Genomic DNA, 16,075 nt, shown 5'->3' on the forward strand with positions numbered 1-16,075 from the left:
ATTTGCATACAATTTTGAGGTCATAAGTTTAGAAAAAATATGTCAAACATTAATGCGAGCCTCAATCTTGGCTCTTTTTTGGGTGAACAACTCATTAAACCTATAAAATATTGCTTTGACTAATGCAGTGACAGGGAGATTGCGTGCATCCTTCAAGACTGAACCGATGCATTCTACTAGATTCGTGATCATGTGACCCCATCGGTAACCACCGTCGAATGTTAATGCATACTGTTCGCCGAATTCTCGTAACCACTGGTAACGCATGTCGTATTCACGAATCATCCACAAATATCCTGCAAAATTAAAAAAAAAAAACAAAATTTAACTCTATATGCCTAATGCAAAACATATGAAAGTTCTAGGAGGTGACCAAGCTCCGTTACTATGGCCAATAGCTGAATTGATAGATTTGTGTCAGTCAGAGATAAGTCTCATACCATCCTGAGTCACCACATGTTGTTGCAAGTTACTAAGAAAAGTGTCAAGCATCAGAAGTCTCTCCCTCCATAATGGCAAATGCAATTAGGACGATATTGTTGCTACCATCCTGTGAAACTACAACCAACAAACAACCCTTATACTTTTCATACAAGTGAGTCCCAACCACCTGGACAATTGGCTTACAATGTTTGAATGCTCTAATGCAAGGGTAATAACTCCAGAAGACTCAATGTAATACCCGGATATAAGTTATCAAGTCATTGCTTTGATATGCATGCATAGTTTCAAAATGAACGACTGTTGATCGCTCTTTATGACACATAGCCTCAAATCATATGAGCAAAGCTTCGTACAATGCTTTTCAACCTCTGAATATTTTTTCACTGACTTTTGTTTTGCTAACCATGCTTTAAGATAATTAATGGTGTAATTGAACTTCGACTGTACTTCCACAATAACTAATTTCACCTTTCACATCAAGTAATTAATATTAATATAAAAAACATAAAGAATGCATACATAAATACTAATTAAATTTAACCAAATAAATAAATATAATAAATATTCACATAAAAAATATTCACATCAAGTGATTAATATTAATATAATAAATATTCATATAAAAAATTAATATTTACTAAATTAATATTATTATAAATAAATATTCACATCAAGTAATTATCTCAATTTTAACCAAATAAAAACATAAATACATAAATAAATGTGAATTAAACTTTAACCAAATAAATAAATAAATAATGTTATTATCTTAGGTTTAACTAAATAAAGTCATAAACAAATGCTAATTAATTATATTTTCACACGTTACGTAATTAATTAATCGCTCGACAATATAAATTATAACAAAATTTTAATCTCTCGAACAAATATCTAAAATACGTACCAGCATTCATATATTCAGAAAATTCCGGTGCATACATGGACTCAAAATCCAAAGTGCGCATAAAAGATGGCTCCTCAAATAAATGTTGGTTTGCTAGTGCATTTGCCACTTCTACCATATCTGCCTCTATAGTGCCGTCAACTTGATCTTCGTCTCCATATGGACAAACGATCTCGTAATTGCTTTCAAACTCTTCCTCATTGTTACTGTTGTAATCTTCCCGTTCAATATTTTGGTTGGCTTCAGATTGTTCGAACTCAATATACAACTCAATGAACGACATCTGAGAGCGACTTTCAATATAAATCGAAAACATCTCTTACATGTTCGCTTCATCAGTTACATATTTGGTTTGAAATCGAACGAATCTACTAAATACCAGTATAAGATACCTATATAAAATACATGATACTCTCCTTGACATTTCAGAAGCTATCTTCTCACAAATCACACCTTTTAGTTCTTCAAATGAGATTGTAAATGGAATAACAATATCTAACGAATTCTCACATACAAATTTCACTCCTTCGGAAGTTTGTAACAAAATCTAACTATAATAATATACTTTTAATATAACTCTATCATCCATTTTTTTCTCACATTAATATGAACTTCACCGTAATTTGTTGAAGTACAAATTTCACTCCTTCAAATGTTTGTAACAAAATATGACCATAATAATATACTTTTAATACAACTCCATCATCTATTTTTTTCTCACATTAATATGAATTTCACCTTAATTTTTGAAGCACAAAGAAAAATACGAGACGAGGAGAGTTCTGGAGGGACTGAGGGAAGAAGAAGAAGAGAGATCTAGCAACTTGGGTGCGAGCTGTGTATATATATAGTGAACCAAATCGGTTGGTCTAATTTCTATTTAGACATTAAAATAATTTATTTTAAGCAAATCGAACGGTCTAATTTATTCTTGTGTGAAATAAAAATTTTTTTAAATAACACTAAAATCGGACAGTCTAATTTGTGAAAGTAAATAAATAAATCGAACGATTTGATTTTTTTTACATAAATTTAAAAAAAATAGTCATTATAATAAAGTCTAACATACCTAATCTCCATAATAAGACACAACACATAGTAGTGCATATAAAAAAATGAACCTGAACAAAACAATCAAGGTAGTTTAATATAAAAAATCAACTATTAAATTAATTATTAATATAAAATATAAATAAAAATATAATATATATTAAAAATAAAAAATAATATATATTTATATATAAATATATAATATTTGATTTGATAACTATTTTTTTTATGTGGAAATTGCTAACAACAGATATCTTGTAGCTTGGCCCATAATTTTATTATAGTAACATTTAGTTCAGTTTTTTTTTTATGTTTTACTTTTTGTTTGAATATAGTTTTTTATCGGATAAAAAACAGTACCAAAAACGCGTGAGTGAAGAAGTAAATGAGTAATACCCCACAAAAAATACAAGACTTGCACGTGTTAATTATTATCTAAGATGTACAGTCAGTACGGACACTAATTTGGACAAGACAATAATACAATATAAAATATGTAGATATACTAATTTTAAAATTTTGATAAAAAATTTATATATAAAATTTAAAATATTTTTTAGATCAATTATAATAATATTTTAATATTTTATTGATATTAAAATATAAAATAAAATTTTAATTATTTTTAATATTTTTTAATTATTAAAAGTATTTAAAATATTTTTTATTTTAATAAATAATAATATATATTATTTTTAAACTCATTTTAAAAATATATATTAAGAATAAAATTAGATACGCTGATATATGATAATATTTAAGTTGTCAAAATTTTTTTTATTTTTTATTAAAATACAATTTAATATGATAGAGACGAGTGTCTATGAAAGTCGTATTTAAAATTTATCTAACAGACAGATACAACAATTCAACAAAATATCCCTACTTCGTCCATTATTACCAAAGATACATGGCTCATGAAGAATCCTGCTGTGTTAATTATTGACCTCGCTTAATGGCAAAAACTGATATGAAGTATTCAAATTTCAAAATGCATGAAAAAAGGAAATATTAAATCAACACCTTGACGGTAACTTGACAACAACGGAATATTTAAAATTGAATAAATTTGAATTGTTTCTTACTTCCTCATTTCTTATGACACAAGAACAAACCGTTGCAACATAAATAAACTTATCTAATAAAAGAGTGTTTTTCCTACCTAATTCCTTTGCCTTCGTCCTCTTCTCTAAAAAGAACTACTTTTTCTTATTCTTGTGTGTTAATTCTTAATTGTGTGGTGTATTCACTTTCCATAGAAGAAGAAGAAGAACATGTCTACTTTGATTGTACCCCCAATTCCTCCTTCCCCAAGAGATGACGCCATGCAACTTTACCGTGCTTTCAAGGGTAACCATCTCTCTCTCTCTCTCTCTCTCTCTCTCTCTCTCTGAAATTGTTAGTTTTGATGTTTGTGTATATGATTTGGTTATAAAGTTATAATCATGCTCTAAAAAAGGTTACATGGTTGTTTCTTGTCACAAACTGCTCCTTATCGTTTGATATTCTTGAATTGGGTTTGTTTAATTGCTTACTGATGAAACAGAATGAGCTGCTGAAATTATTCTCTTTCTTTTTCTTTTTCTTTTCTTCTTCTTTTTTTTTTTTCACTCGGTTGAAAATAATCATACTTGAAAGCATAGTAAAATTGCTTATGTATCAATTTCTTTGAGGATGCTGTTCCGAATCTATATGGTTTGGTTTGTTACTGAATTATAACCTTTTTGTTTTCCTTTCCTGTTTTACTTGCTTTTGCACTACAGAAGAAGTCTTTGATTCCAGTCATCAGAAAAGCCCTAAATTCCTACATTGTTTACTTGTTTTGTGACTTTTGAGTTTTGTCTAAAGATGTTGACTGCTATATTGACCTGCTTTTTTTTATATGTTTTGTTTTCTAGTGTGTTTTCCTTTCCATATCTTTTTAATTGAAAAATAGAAGGAAAAAAATGAATATTTTTGCATAAAAATAGAAGGGGAGAAAAAAGTTATTGCACGTATAGTTTGATCTGTAATTGCTATATAGGATTTTACCCAACTGATTCCTCTTTTGTGGAGACAGTTATACAGAGTCAAGTGTTATTCCTCTAGACTTGCTTCCATAAACACTTCTTTTCTTTCTTTTTTTTTTTTTTTTTTTAATTCTGTGCTTTGATAGGATTTGGGTGTGACACTAGTGCCGTTATCAATATCCTTGCTCATAGAGATGCGACACAGCGAGCCTACATCCAACAAGAATACCGAACAATATATTCCGAGGAACTTTCTAAACGCCTCGAGAAGGAGCTTCGTGGAAAGTTAGAGGTGGTCACTAAATCACTTCATTTAGGTCATTTAGTACCACCTAAATTGACCAAATTATATGTATCTTAGTATTTTAGAGTAGTAGATAATTTTTGCTAATATTGTGTCTTGTCTCATATTTTTTTCTGTGTTTGCAGACTGCAGTTCTGCTTTGGATGCATGATCCTGCAGGACGCGATGCAACAATCGTTAGGAAGTGTCTAACTGTGGATGCAAACATCCAAGGTGCTACCGAAGTAATATGTTCACGCACTCCATCCCAGCTGCAACATTTAAGACAGATCTATCATTCCAAATTTGGTACCTATATGGAGCATGATATTGAAGCAACCACCTTCGGTGACCATAAAAAGGTGATTGATTATCTTTGTCTTTGTGCAACCTGAGCCTTAATGAATTATAGTCATATGAATTATCTTTGTTCATCAATTCAAATCAATGTTCAATTATGTGTCACTTTGCACAACATCGAGGTATACTTATTACATGTTTTGTGATTGTTTTCCCATAATATTTGGTTGTTTAATCACATCTGAAAAACTTGCTCCAGATCTTGCTCGCATTTTTAACTACACCTCGACATGAAGGCTATGAGGTTAATAGAGAAATAGCTCAGCAAGATGCCAAGTTTCTCTACAAGGCAGGGGAAAAGAAACTTGGCACCGACGAGAAGGCTTTTATTCGCATTTTCAGTGAACGGAGTGCAGCACATTTGGCTGCTATCAGCTCTTATTACCACGATATGTATGGTCACTCACTCGAGAAGGTTTGTTACAATTATGGTCAGTGAAATATGGGGGAGAAACTTTCATAGATTAAATTTACGAGTAAAATTACATTACATGTAATTCTAATCATTGAAATTTTGGCCTTCATGTTTGCTCCCATACTAAACTCGTCCTAATTCCTAAATGTATTATTTCTTTTGTAACTTTTTCCCGCCGCTGCGGTTTATTGAAGCTGTGGTTTTATTACAGGCAGTAAAGAATGAAACATCAGGACATTTTGCTTATGCTCTTTTGACAATAGTCCGATGTGCTGAGCATCCTGGAAAGTATTTTGCAAAGGTATTCCTTTAAACTTCGACCATAGTTAACATTGCGATTATTCCATTGAAAGGTAAATCACGAGAGGAAAATGACAGCTTGATCATTCAAAATGTGTGCATGCGTGCGCATGTGTCGTGTCTTGTCTGTGGTGTTATTTGTGTACATACATAAGCAGGAGAAATGCACAAAATGTAAAATGTCCAACGTTAGGAATTAAGGCGAACATCTGCAAATTTTGTGAATCATGATCTGCACTTTCTGATGTGCAAGGAATGGTAGCATCTTTTCTCTAAAATATATACAAGAGTAAGCTTGTTGTTAGCTAATTCATTCGGATTTCTGTTCAAATCTTCATTGGTGGTGGCATAATTGCCAGTAGTCCATCTCCAATCATTTGAATGTGGCGGAAATGCCAATATCTCATAATGATTTGTAGGAATTGGTTCTGCATTTGCAAGTATGAAGGAACATTTGAAGAATGTCTTAATGAAATGTAGTTTCATCGCCATACAGGTGTTACATAAGGCGATGAAAGGTTTGGGGACGAATGATGCCACGCTTATAAGGGTCATTGTAACGAGGACTGAGATTGACATGCAGTATATCAAAGCTGAATATTTGAAGAAATACAGGAAGACACTGAACGATGCAGTTCATTCTGAGACATCTGGTCACTACAGGGATTTTCTTCTCCAACTTTTGGGTCCAAATGTGTAGTTAACAATTCAACATGTTCGATGCCCCTATGATGTTGAACTAATAAGAAGCTACAACCTTGTATTTTATTTTATGTTTAAAGAACAATGTTTCAGTTAGGCAATGTGTAGTGCTTTGTAAGGATTATGTACATCATGATCCAGTTTGAGTGAAGGATTTGTGTTTGTAAACATATGATGGGCTTTTGTGAATTGTGTAACTAATGTTGCTTTTCATATTGACCATAACCAACTTTGCATGATGCTATTTAGCTTCTAGGTTGATACATGATTAAACCTGATCAATAGAACAATAGGCTAGACATGAAGATATTAATTGTAACATTAGTAATACCTTATAGCACCATTCATGACCATCATTATATTCACTAATTTGAATATCTGAGACGAAAACACAATCTATCAAAACTTGAAGAAGCCAAAAATGGTTTGCACAGATAGATAAGATTCGGAAATATTTCACAAGAACGAGGGTTCAACATTTTTCTGTCGTGAAAACTATTGTGTTTAGGATTTAGGGTTTAAATATTGTTTAGTAACATTCATCTCTCGCAAATGAATTATAGCTTATGGAAGGATTTAACCATTCTAAGTCTTGAACTCATCGCATCCAATTGATGGAAGATTAAACAAGCCAGTAGTCCACCTGTCCAGGTCTTGACTTGCTATTGAATATAAAAAGAATACCCTAATGAGGTTGCCAACTCCACCAATGTCACAAACACCGTAGTCCAACCTAAAGAACTCCAAATAGAGATCCTTTATTCCGACATTCTACAATCAAAACAACTTAGGCACATGGAATATTCAAACCAACACTAGATCTGATTGAAGAACTGAAAAGTACAAAACAAAGGTTTTGATTATTGACACTTCTGCTAGGATCCCAACTTCTTTTAAAACGATTTTGATTAAATCATAAATCACAAGATTGATTACATATGTTTATACTTCATAGTATATGATGTCAAGAGTAATATTATAGAATATGTAAATTACACATATTATTTCATTAATCAATATCCACATATATGACATGACAATTATAAAACCTGTAGAAATAATCAGTGTCCTTTAATGTAAGCATGGCTTAAGCCAAACTTACCAGAAAAGAAAGAGAGGAAACCACCAAACCATCCATATTTACAGATCAATTCATCAATCAGTGATACTGATTGAAATTGAAATATATAAATATATGCATTACATTTGATTGCATCGATTAAAGTAGTGGTCGCAAATCACAAGTGGGGAAAAACTTAGCTCAAAACAAAATGGTACCTAGAGTCCACATAGCTCTCAACATCCCACAGAAAAGAACCAAAAGTAACAGCTTCCAAAACAAGTCTCTTAAGACCACCAAAGCTAATTTTGATGTTTACATCCTTCGAAGAATCAATTGCCCCCTGAGGTGTTATAACCATTTCAGGTCTTCCAAACAGTGCCTGTGTGTGCTTCTCAACCATGCTGACAGCCTCTTTGGATCTTATTGTTGCATATCTCTGTAGTGTCTCTCCATCGAAAGACATCACATAGTTACGCAATCTGGACGCCTTTGTCGCATAGCTGGATCCCCCTGAACTGATGCCACTGCTAGGCAAGGAAGAGACCTCAGGATGAGACATAACTGAAGAAAGGTTCTCTCCACCCTTGTGTCTCGTATCTTCCAAGGAAGTCGGGTAACTGTTATTCTCTTCTGCTGTGTTAGGCAGAATTTTCATTGTCTTCTCTAGCTGGAACCGTTGGTCAACCCGCTTAAGAAAGTATCCATACATGACTGATGCTGCGTAGACTTGTCCTAGCCTGAGTTTGCTGATCTGAGCTAAAGAAGACAAATCCCCGGTACGGTTACCCAGGATGACAGACAAATGGTTTTGGATCATTTCATGGACTTCAGAGGAATGAAGCTTCTCAATTTTCTCATCTTCTTCTGGCCATGAATCGACTCGCCCAGAAGGATTAGGGGTAATGGAGGGTACCAGAGAAACATTGGCATCCATAAACTTCTGAACAACCAAAGCATACAATATCTCTTCTAGAGCTTTCCGCCTCTCATTAGCCTTGACCTCAGCAATTCTCCTGGAAAAGTTTGCATGCCAGATCAGAAGTCTATACTCAAATCCATCATATTTTAGCGGGGGAAACCACATCTCATTTATTCATGAATACAAATAATTTAAGATATGAACAACAAAAAACTCAATCAGAACTTCATACTCCACAACCTTTTTTTTCTACATTCTAGTTGCCAAATCGGTTTAATTAGGTAGAAATCATTCATGAAAACTATGCTAGTTTTATATTACACGTTTTTGCTGGTTTCAACCAAAACTTAGTAGGAAACATACATCATAAATAAATTAAAATATTAAATCTTATAGAAGCAAGTTAAACTCACTGAATTTATCAATGTGTCTTACATGACTCTGCCAAACAGTCACTAGAAAGTAAGTGAATAGATATGAAATACAGAATTAAACGAGGTGATTAAAAAAAACTTTGCATGCGAAACCTGGTTTTGAAAGGGAAAAAACCCCTCCCTCCCTTCCAACCAAAATACTTTCAATGTTCCACAATTTATAAAAGCATGGACTGCAGAATTTCTTTGTAGCACATACCCATCTATTTCGAAATAATTACATGATACATGCAAAACTTTAAAAACAACCATTTAAAAAACTCCAACTAAGTTACCCTCTTCTAATAGAATGTAATTTTGATTTACTAACAGTCAAACTTTGCTACAATGTTGTCCAACCATACCTTCTCACATCAATAATAGTTAATTTTCACACTACTAAATGGTCACACAAATGGAAGGACATGATTTGTCGACTATGTAAGGATCTTTCACACCCAATCCATCAAAACTAAACTCTTTTCAATATATCTATCATCTACGTAATGATATCCATATTTATCCAATCTATAAGAAATAAGAGCATGAATTGTTACAAGGTACTCCTACTAGCAATAAAGCAATGCCAATGTGGTAATAAAATATGAAATGTTAGATATCATCAAATGACAAGTATACAGCACACCTGTACAAAACTATATCAGTGCCTGAAGCAGAAGGCTCCTCCTTTCGTTTATCACCATCACAGTCTGTTTGGAATTGCTCAAGCTGCTGCTCAACTGCAGCAGGCACAAGATGTGGATGACTTACCAAAATCTCAGAGAGAAATTGCCCAATTGGAGATTCCAGCTGAAGTGGAGCAAACTTGGAACTAGACCCAGATGACTGTTCAGACGATGATGAAGCTCTAACTACAAACCCCTTTCTACTTCCCTCAGCAAGTCTCAGATGACCTAGTCTGGAAATAGGTACAGAAGTGCATAGCTGCCAAACGCCAAAAATCATGAGAAAGTAATACATCACTAATCTTCACATACACATACTATAATAACCTTATTCTATGTATTTATAAGCTCAATGAACAATATGATTATTAGATTTGAATAGAAAAGGAAACTATATAGGCTTAAAAAATGGACGGGAGAGGATGAGACATCCCATGACAAAACCTCATGCTAAAGCATGCCAATTCATTTGAATGTCAGCTAAATTAACACCCTTGAACAGACCATATGCAGAGCTCTAAATGACACAGTGTGACAATATATCCGACTTCAAATCATCTCAACAAAGGAAAAATATATCGAAACAAGTTCTTGTTAAGAGTAAGAGCGATCATAATTACATGGAAAATATTACATGTCACTGTGAATCCGGTACTGCATTATGAAAGGGAGCCTTGGAGCAACAATGGAGTTGTCTATGTGTGACCTCAAGGTCACGGGTTCAAGCCGTGGAAACAGCATGAGCCACTGATGTAATTATCAGGTTAGTTAGGTTGTAAACATTACATTCTTTGGGCGCGGCCCTTCCCCAGACCCTGCGTTAACGCGCAAGGCATGGGCTGCCCTTTTTTCCCCTAAGCTTCTCATACTTGCTCTCTACAGCTTCACCATAATTCCCAAATACAATAAAACGAGACATACGAATAGCAAATAATTAGAATTCAACTTGTATTTTCTCTTCTCGTATCACAATGCAGCAGCTACTAACAACCGAAGCACATCAAATTCAACCACATTTTCATATAACTTGTAAAGGCAACTAGAATACCAGTGAGAAATTAATTCAAGTTTTTTATTTGTCAAACTCATCAAGCACAGAAAATCAAGCACAAAATATCAGAAAAGTTTGCATTAAAAAAATAAAAGAAGAGAGAACAAAAGTTGAAGCGGCAGTTTCATACCTTATTATTGAAAAAGCCAGAATTGGAACGGAATGGCAGTACGTTGGATCTTCTGATAAATATGGACGGCTTATATGAACCGGACAATGATGGGAAGATGTTCACCGCCGCCGCCGCAGCCGCCGGTGCTTCCATTTGGAGCTGAGCAAAAGCAAGTTAGAAGCGTTAGATGAAAGAAGATAGGAGACACAAGCAAACAATAATTGGAAAAAAAAAAGAATCTGGAGATAACATTGTAATTGAAGCGTGGAGCGTGATGCATACGTGATGCGTATGAGGAGTTGCGAAGATGGAAGAGGACGAAACCCTAAGGAGCGAGATGGGGGAAGGGGAAGTCCAGATAAAACGATGGAGTCTTACAGTTCAACAAAGAAACAGAAAATAGTCACACAAAAAAAACAAAGAAACAGAAAATCGGTAAATTTTCCTTTTTCCTACCAATCCATTTTTTTCCCCCTAACTTTAATAGAAAAAAAAATGTTTTGATGCGTAACAGTTTAACACGTTTGTTTAATTGTGAGTTTAATAGACACCACAAAAATCGTGCGTTTAAATAATTTTAAATGATAAATAAAAAAATTATATAAAAATTAAAATCAACTATCAAAAAGGTAATTCAACTACAATCAATTTTAAGTAAATTAATAACCGATAGTTATTAAATACAAATTTAGCCAAATTATTTAACTACTATCGACCATCAATTTATTTATTACACTTAAATTTTCACCTTATCAAAATTATTTATCGTATATTTATGAATTTATTTGGATAAATTTTTGTAAAAAAATAAAATATTTTTAAGTATTTTTTAAAAGATTCTTTTAAAAAATAAAAATAATTTTATATTTAAATATTTTATATAAAAATATTTTTTATCTAACCATTACATTTGGATATAAGTATAACGATAAAAAAAATTTTGTTTATTTATTATGTTAAAAATATCTTTTTAAAAAAAATTATTTATAAAAAAATATTTTTTTATTTTTGCTACTAAAATTTTGTCGTTAAAAAAAAGATATTTATTTTTTAATATTTTTATTTTTATTATTAAAATTTTGTCAAACACACTAAAAAATAAAATAAATCTTTTTCAATAAAAAATATCTTTTTTTAATAATTTAATAGCACCTAAACAAGCTCTATATATAAATACATGTCTTATTTAATTTATTTTTAATATATATTTAGTATTTCAATACAATTATACTAAGTATATACCAAAATCAGTTACTAGTATAAAATATAAAATTAGAATACAAAATAAATATTAAAAAAATTAAACATGGTAACTGATTTTGGCGAGTTAATACTTAAAATGACCCCTGAAATTTGACCACTAACTCAATTTGATCCTCTAATTTTTAATTGACTCAATTTATACCCTGAAATTTTAAGGCGTGACTCAAATTGGCTCTTCCGTCTAACTCCGTCACGGGAGTGATGACGTGGCACCCAAACATCACCACATGCTTCTCTTTCTTCCTCTTACCATCAGTCATCACCACCTCCCCTCTACCAATACCTTCCCTCTCCCAACAAACAACATTCACAACCCACCAATACCCACACATTTCTACAACCACTTACGAAGGGCTTTTTTATTATCTGATCCTTCTCTTTCTCACCATCACCATCTTCTCTCTACCAACGTCCTCACAAACAACATTAACAATCATTAACATTAACAAATTGAAGAGAAATAGAAATAGAAAAAAAAAAAAAATACAACACCACACTTTAGATCCCTCTTAATAGGAACACAAAGATGGGTGCAATGGGTAAGGGTACTTCTAAGGGTGCTTCGGATTTGGAGCAATGAGTGGTGTAACCTTGTGATTGATGGTAACATTGGAAATGCATTGCTCAATATGTATGCTAAGGGTGGTTACATGAAAATGGGATTCAAGATTTTTAACATGATTGTGCATAAGGATGTTATTTCTTAGGGTGCCGTTATGGTGGTTCATGGTGTTGCCCCTAACAATGTCACATTCATTAGTTTGCTGCCTGCTTCCAATCATGAAGGAATGATGAGTGTAGGTGTTATACTCTTCAAAGCTATTGCGGTAAAAATGTATAGGTGTTGGTGGGTTGTGAATGTTACTGTTTGTTGGAGGAGAGAGAGTATTTGGGTTATGAATGTTGTTGTTTGTTGGGGGAGAGAGAATGTTGGTAGAGGGGAGGTGGTGATGGTTATGGTAAGAGGAAGAAAGAGAGGCATGTGGTAAGGTTTGGGTGCAACGTCATCACGCGGTAACAGAGTTGGACGGAAGGGCCAATCTGAATAACGCCTTAAAATTTCTGGGTATACATTGAGTCAATTGAAAATTAAAGGGTCAAATTGAGTCGGTAGTTAAATTTCGGGAGTCATTTTGAGTATTAACTCGATTTTGGCAGTTAATTTTAGTGTATAAATAGCATTTTTTATTTTCATATATATTTTATATTAGTAGGTGATTTTAATGTACACATAACATAGTTGAATAATAAATTATAAAATTGGTTTAATAATAATGGTTGGATAATAAATGGTCGTCTCATTCTTCTTTTCAGAAATTATTTTTTAGAGTAAAATACTTGAATAAACCAAAAGGAGCCAAATATTACCAATATCACCCAAAGCAAGAAATGGTACGTGGATCACCTAAAGACCTTATTTATATAAATCAAATTAAAGTAATTCGATTTGTAATTTTTACTAGTAAATCGAATTAAGCTAAGTAGAATTACTAGGCCACATATAAATCGAATTAGACAATTTTGATTTACATATGCATCAAGTAAATCGAAACAGGCTAGTCAGATTTATGTATGGGTGGTTTGATTCCAAGTAAATCGAATTAGGCTATTTCGATTTACCTTGTTGGAGATCAAAATACATAAATCAAATTAGGTTAAGCATATTTACTATTGTTTCAGCAAGATATTTAAATGGAGGCAGGGTAATTCGATTTAGAAGGGAGCAAATGTGTATAAATAGCTGTGGAATGTGAACTCTCTATCATAGTGAGCCCCACAATGCCAAGTGATGAGAGCTTTTTTCTTTTGATACACTATAGAAGGTCGATTAAGAAAAAAATGCGTTTCGGAATTAAGTTTACGGCTAAGGATCTGCTTAGTGTTTTCATTAGAGCTTCGATGAGTTTTACCAAGTTTAAGGATAATATAATTCGAAAACTGGGGCTGCAAGGGGTGAAATGAGTGGAGAAGTTATTCTACAAAATTCCAATTTCGGTTTTACGGGATGATGTGAAGTATGATTCGTTCGTCATAGGTAGTGATGAAGATTTGGAAGTGTTGTTCCACTGTTGCTGGAAATTTCCGGAGGTGAAGACCCCTGAGCTGTTAGCCAAGCTTGTGGATGTGGTCTCTAGCTCAAGAAATTCTAACCGGATTCCTCTGCATTCAGCCACGACCGCCGGGTCGAGTTTGAGGCCAGTTGGTGCCTCTTCATCTCTGCCCGTAATTGAGCCTAATGCATGTTTGGTGGCCTCCCCGTCCTTCGCTACTGACCTGGACCGCACTCGTGATGCAGAACAAGTTGAAACTGTGCCGGTAGTTGATGTTGCGTTTGCAGTGGCCGGCATTGATGATGTGGTCCCAGATCCCCGACAGGGTGGATCCTCGGATGGTGTCGAAGATGTATTTCAGGATGAGGATGATGATGATGTGGAGTCCGCCACGATTTCCAATGATAGCGATGATGAGGATGAGAAGAATACTCTAGCTGGGGGTGGTGTAGCAGGTATTTTAGGAACACCGCAGTACTCCCCACACTTTTCAGCTTTGGACTTGGATGCCATGAGACAGCAGGGGGATCCTGCCGTGCCTGCCGAATTTGAGGCTAGAGACACACAAGATACCAGAGGACTAGCTGAGTTCCAAGTTTGTCAGGAGTTTCAGGATAAAGATGATGCCTTGTTGAGTGTGAAGACATACAGCATCCGACGTGGGGTTGAGTATAAAGTGATGGAATTCGATTACCATAAGTACCATGGGAAGTGTAAGTATTTCAGCAACGGGTGCACATGGTTGATTCGTATCAGTCTCCGGTAGTGCATAGGTATTTGGGAGGTGAAACGGTACAATGGACCGCATACCTGTCTGGCCACTTCCATATCTAGTTAACACAGGAGGCTCGATTACCATGTGATCTCGGCATTCATACTCCATATGATCAGGTCCGATGCTGCCGTGTCGATCATGGTACTTCAGAATGCGACAGAGGCCTATTTTGGTTTCAGACTGACTTACAGGAGGATTTGGATGGCTAAGCAGAAGGTCATGGCTCAGATTTACAGAGACTGGGAGGAGTCATATAATGAGTTTCCGCGATGGATTCTAGGGGTGCAGATCACGATGCCAGGCAGTATTGCAGTGTTGAGGACGAGTCCAGTGCGACTGGGTAGTCAAGTGAGTGAGGAGCAAGCATATTTCGACCGACGTTTTTGGACTTTCTCACTGTGTATCAAGGCGTTTAGACATTGCGAGCCTGGTTAGTATCGACGGGACCCACCTGTACGAGAAGTACGGTGGAACATTGCTTGTTGCTATTGCACAAGACGGGAACTCCAACATCATTCCTGTCGTATTCGCACTTGTGGAGGGTGAGAATGCAGAGTCGTGGTCATTCTTTTTATCCCATCTTTGATAGCATGTCACGCCTCAACCAGGCATTCTTGTTATATTAGATAGGCACAACAGGATCAAGGCTGCACTAGAGGCTCCTGATGGTGGTTGGCTTCCGCCTAATGCGTATAGGGCATTTTGTATCTGGCATGTTTCGGCCAACTTTGCCCTCAATTTTAAGGGCAAGGATGCTAGGAGGTTTCTAGTGAATGCTGCTTATGCAAAGACCGAGGTAGAGTTCGACTACTGGTTTGACATCCTCCACTCTAAGGACCAGCCATGTGTGACTGGGCCAACCGGATAGACTATGCACAGTGGACTCAACGTCGTGATGAAGGACGGAGGTTCGGGCATATGACGACAAACATCTCCGAGTGTGTTAACTCGATCCTAAATGGTGTAAGGAACCTTTCGGTGTGTTCCCTGGTGAAGTCCACTGATAAACTACTATTTCATGGTTTATCTTGTGCTCAATTGAGTGGATTTTATCAACTCTTTACCCACTTATTCATAATATTTGCATGGTTTTATATTTCCTTCCTAATTATGTGCTTTGATGGAAAACATGCTTCTTTGATCTTATATTTGCTAATATTAAATCCTCTCTTATTACCATTAGATGCCTTAATATGTGTGTTAAGTGATTTTAGAGATTACAGAGCAGGAATGGCTCAGAGGATGAAAAGGAAGCATGTAAAAGTGGAAGGAATA

General features: G+C 34.6%; 2 protein-coding genes and 1 pseudogene across 3 annotated transcripts; 2 read left to right on the forward strand and 1 right to left on the reverse strand.

Annotated features, from left to right (window-relative positions):
* The first annotated feature begins 3,287 nt into the window (after positions 1 to 3,287).
* On the forward strand, positions 3,288 to 6,692 carry LOC107644094 (annexin D5). Its single transcript, XM_016347888.3, has 6 exons — positions 3,288 to 3,748; positions 4,554 to 4,699; positions 4,837 to 5,052; positions 5,250 to 5,465; positions 5,677 to 5,766; positions 6,262 to 6,692. Exons 1-6 carry the CDS (start codon positions 3,673 to 3,675, stop codon positions 6,463 to 6,465), a joined length of 948 nt encoding a protein of 315 aa, XP_016203374.1. The 5' UTR covers positions 3,288 to 3,672; the 3' UTR covers positions 6,466 to 6,692.
* Positions 6,693 to 7,443: 751 nt separating this feature from the next.
* LOC107644095 (UV-B-induced protein At3g17800, chloroplastic) lies at positions 7,444 to 11,196 on the reverse strand. 2 transcript variants are annotated; one of them, XM_016347890.3, is made up of 4 exons: positions 10,994 to 11,196; positions 10,730 to 10,870; positions 9,509 to 9,807; positions 7,444 to 8,543 (listed from the first exon to the last, which is right to left on the reverse strand). In XM_016347890.3, exons 2-4 carry the CDS (start codon positions 10,862 to 10,864, stop codon positions 7,724 to 7,726), a joined length of 1,254 nt encoding a protein of 417 aa, XP_016203376.1. In that variant the 5' UTR covers positions 10,865 to 10,870; positions 10,994 to 11,196; the 3' UTR covers positions 7,444 to 7,723. The 2 variants fall into 2 exon arrangements, with proteins under 2 accessions (XP_016203376.1, XP_016203375.1); XM_016347889.3 differs by having other exon boundaries at positions 10,962 to 11,170.
* A 2,551-nt stretch (positions 11,197 to 13,747) lies between these two features.
* Positions 13,748 to 15,668, forward strand: LOC148565939 (uncharacterized; annotated as a pseudogene).
* Positions 15,669 to 16,075: the final 407 nt, after the last annotated feature.

The sequence above is a fragment of the Arachis ipaensis genome, chromosome B5 (assembly GCF_059453495.1).
Source record: "Arachis ipaensis isolate K30076 ecotype BB chromosome B5, ASM5945349v1, whole genome shotgun sequence".
Lineage (NCBI taxonomy): Eukaryota > Viridiplantae > Streptophyta > Magnoliopsida > Fabales > Fabaceae > Arachis > Arachis ipaensis.

What these genes read in the sequence shown, in the direction of transcription:
- LOC107644094 (XM_016347888.3), top strand. Translation starts at nt 3,673, where the DNA reads ATGTCTACTTTGATTGTACCCCCAATTCCTCCTTCCCCAAGAGATGAC. An exon ending in ACTTTACCGTGCTTTCAAGG is followed by an intron (nt 3,749 to 4,553) that starts GTAACCATCTCT and finishes GTGCTTTGATAG; the next exon opens with GATTTGGGTGTGACACTAGT. An exon ending in AGCTTCGTGGAAAGTTAGAG is followed by an intron (nt 4,700 to 4,836) that starts GTGGTCACTAAA and finishes CTGTGTTTGCAG; the next exon opens with ACTGCAGTTCTGCTTTGGAT.
- LOC107644095 (XM_016347889.3), bottom strand. Translation starts at nt 10,991, where the DNA reads ATGCATCACGCTCCACGCTTCAATTACAAT. An exon ending in CTCCACGCTTCAATTACAAT is followed by an intron (nt 10,871 to 10,961) that starts GTTATCTCCAGA and finishes GCTTTTGCTCAG; the next exon opens with CTCCAAATGGAAGCACCGGC. An exon ending in CTGGCTTTTTCAATAATAAG is followed by an intron (nt 9,808 to 10,729) that starts GTATGAAACTGC and finishes GGCGTTTGGCAG; the next exon opens with CTATGCACTTCTGTACCTAT.